This window comes from Rhododendron vialii, chromosome 9a (assembly GCF_030253575.1).
Source record: "Rhododendron vialii isolate Sample 1 chromosome 9a, ASM3025357v1".
NCBI classification, from domain to species: domain Eukaryota; kingdom Viridiplantae; phylum Streptophyta; class Magnoliopsida; order Ericales; family Ericaceae; genus Rhododendron; species Rhododendron vialii.
This window is the reverse complement of record NC_080565.1, coordinates 24,070,302-24,073,134: the sequence shown is the minus strand read 5'-3', so window position 1 is coordinate 24,073,134 and position 2,833 is coordinate 24,070,302. Positions and strand designations below refer to the sequence as shown.

Genomic DNA, 2,833 nt, shown 5'->3' with positions numbered 1-2,833 from the left:
CCTATAATTCCTGCACTTTTACACATAGTTTTAGCACTTTAAACCCTTTTTTCTCTGTGTATAAAACAGGTCAGGGCTTAGTTCAAGAACATTAAAAGAAACAATTGAGTCTGAGTAAAAGATATACATGGCTTATCAATCTAACTCCTTTTTGCTTATACTAAAGTTCTATAATATATATGAACTAGTGCTAGCCCGTGCCTACGGCACTACGTATTCCGGTTGGAAGGGGATGGCAGTTATGTGATTTAGGTGAAAACCATGGGCACTTAACCGAGAAGTGGGAGGATGCACTATAGCCTTTGGATCAAATGAATCTAAGCCGTTCCAACAACTTATCCCCACACCCTTCTGTTTTATAATAGAAATGAGTGCAAGATAAATTTGACATATTGGAATATGATGAGAAAGAGCATGTGAGGCGTGGCGTCGACCGCAAGTGTAAAAAATTGTATAAAACGTGGCGCCACAATATGAAGGACCACTATGAAGCATTAGTGGAAGTAAGGATCCATATGTCAATCCGTATAAAGGAGTTAATGGTGAAGATTGGGCATGGATGATTGGTAACATCTGGACTAATAAAGATAAAGAGGTAAAATTCAATTTCAAGTAAAGAAAATCAAATTCATTTGAATGAAATCTTTACAAGTATATTTTAAATTATTTTGTAGACATTGGTACTTAAAAGGAAGAAAGCTTGATCAGAGTTACCTTTCAACCATACTATGGGGTCACAGTCCTTCGCATCAGCTATGGCACCCTGGCACATGAGCGTGGGGGTCAAGGTCTCCACATTGCAGATTTTTACTGTTCAACCCATTTTAATCAAAAGAAGAAGAAATGGGTAGCTCCAATATGTGAGCAACTACATGTATGTCTTTGCAATAAAAGTTGCATCACCACACTTTTTTTTTATTTCATGAAATATATTCAATCCATATTTCCTATGCTATTAGCTACTACTTGAGGCACGCCGCAAAGAGGATGCGGCACGTCGCTAAGAGGCTGACGCGCTTGGGTTACCAATCACCATGCCACAAGAGGAGATGCCAATGGAAGTTCTTGGTAAGAAGTTTTATGTGAGGGAATATGGTGTTAGTTTGAAGTCATCATCATCGAAGCGGTCTAGTGGTCAATCACATGAAGAGTTGCGAGTTTTGAAGAATGAAATTGAGACACTCAAGGATGTGTGCAAACAACAAAACAATCAGGTTGAGACCTTGAAGGACTTGTGCCAAACGCAAAAGGAGACAATCCAAATGCAACAGGAGAAAATGAATGCATATGATGAAAAGTTTGCACGCTTCGAGGCTGTTATGTCCGCTTATATGCATGGAGGTCCTATTGGGGCAGGCTCTAATACTCAGTAAGTAACTTCTGCTTCATTAGCTCTCAATCTTTTGTAGTTATTCAATTGGTGTAATTTGTTCAAAAACTAGTCACTAAACTTAATGGTAGCTATCTGGACATGCCCCAAGTATGAGTTGCCATTTCAACTCTTGACCCATGAAAAAAATAGATGGCAAGTGTTGTCTAGTTCAAAAGTTTATTTTATAGCATGATTCCATGTCCATGTTTTCATATTGTACTTGTTCAGTTCTCCATACCCTTGAAGTTGCTATGCATGTATCGTTATCTTGGATTTATATGTTTATAAAATTTCTGCAAAAGTAAATTTCTTGATCCATAGTTCTAACAAGTTTCAGAAAGTCTGAACATCGTGTGATATGACTTTTTGGACAAAAAATGATGACTGCAATTTGCTTGAAATTCTATTTTTCGATAGAATTGAACTTTGACTTAATTACTTAGGATATCATTGAGCATGGGCTGTAGACGATTGTCATATTGTGTAAATTGTGTTTAATGGTAGCTATCTGGACATGCTTTCTTAGTGAAATATGTTAATCCATTATCAATCAGCAATGCTTCATTCGGATCTCCTTTGTTAACTTGCCTTTGGCGTGGAGGCAATATGGTCATCCTAGGAGTAGAACTTCATTTAGAAAGCTATGAACCAGAAGCATGTCAGACATGTGTCTGAAGTGTGTCCAGAGCGTGCTCATGTCTTACAAGTTTCTGACACTGACACTTTGATTCTGGCGAAGTTTTGCTGCTATGTAGGCTGCGTATCATCGATATTATGTAGAATGACATCAAAATCTGGGTTGGGTAGCTCGCTTAGTCACTCATGAGTCATGCCATAATTCGTCATATAACAACTTGGGGCAAAATCTCTTTCTTTTTCAGAACCTTTCATAGACTTGACATGTTAGATAATTGCTTCTTCTTCTTTTTTCTTTTTGCAATTTTGTACAGGTAAGTAAGGAGATGGAGTTGCTTTTTGGCAATTAACCAAGATGGAGTTGAAAACTTTTTGATAGCTAAATGAAACACTTGTTTTGAGTTCTTTTTGTCATTGGACACACCATGGATATGGATGTTTTGTAGTTTCAGTAATGTTGTTAAGTTTGAAGTGGTTATTGTTGGAGGATGAATGTTTTGAAAGGCTTTAAAGTTGGATGATGAATGTTGACTTATTGGATATTTGATTTGAATGATATTTTGCTTCTTCGCAATTTAAGTTTTGCTAAGTTGAATCATAAGATACAAAAAAATCTGAACCATTGTAAGCAGGTGATAACAATATATGGAATAAAGTGTGTATTGCTGCTAAAGTCCTATTTTTGGTGACAAAAGAGATTGTCATTGTTGTGTGTCTGCAACTACGATAGGTTATTGGTGACACACAATTGGTTGTCATGGTAGGTACTTTAGTGACAACCTTTGTCACAGAAAAATATATCTTATGTGACAATATGGTGCTATC

The 2,833-nt window shown here is 36.9% G+C and overlaps 1 protein-coding gene across 1 annotated transcript; it reads left to right on the top strand.

The window, feature by feature from the left end:
• Window positions 1-679: 679 nt before the first annotated feature.
• LOC131300071 (uncharacterized) lies at window positions 680-2,565 on the top strand. Its single transcript, XM_058325728.1, has 3 exons — window positions 680-874; window positions 960-1,369; window positions 2,323-2,565. Exons 2-3 carry the CDS (start codon window positions 1,035-1,037, stop codon window positions 2,324-2,326), a joined length of 339 nt encoding a protein of 112 aa, XP_058181711.1. The 5' UTR covers window positions 680-874; window positions 960-1,034; the 3' UTR covers window positions 2,327-2,565.
• The last annotated feature ends 268 nt before the right edge of the window (window positions 2,566-2,833 follow it).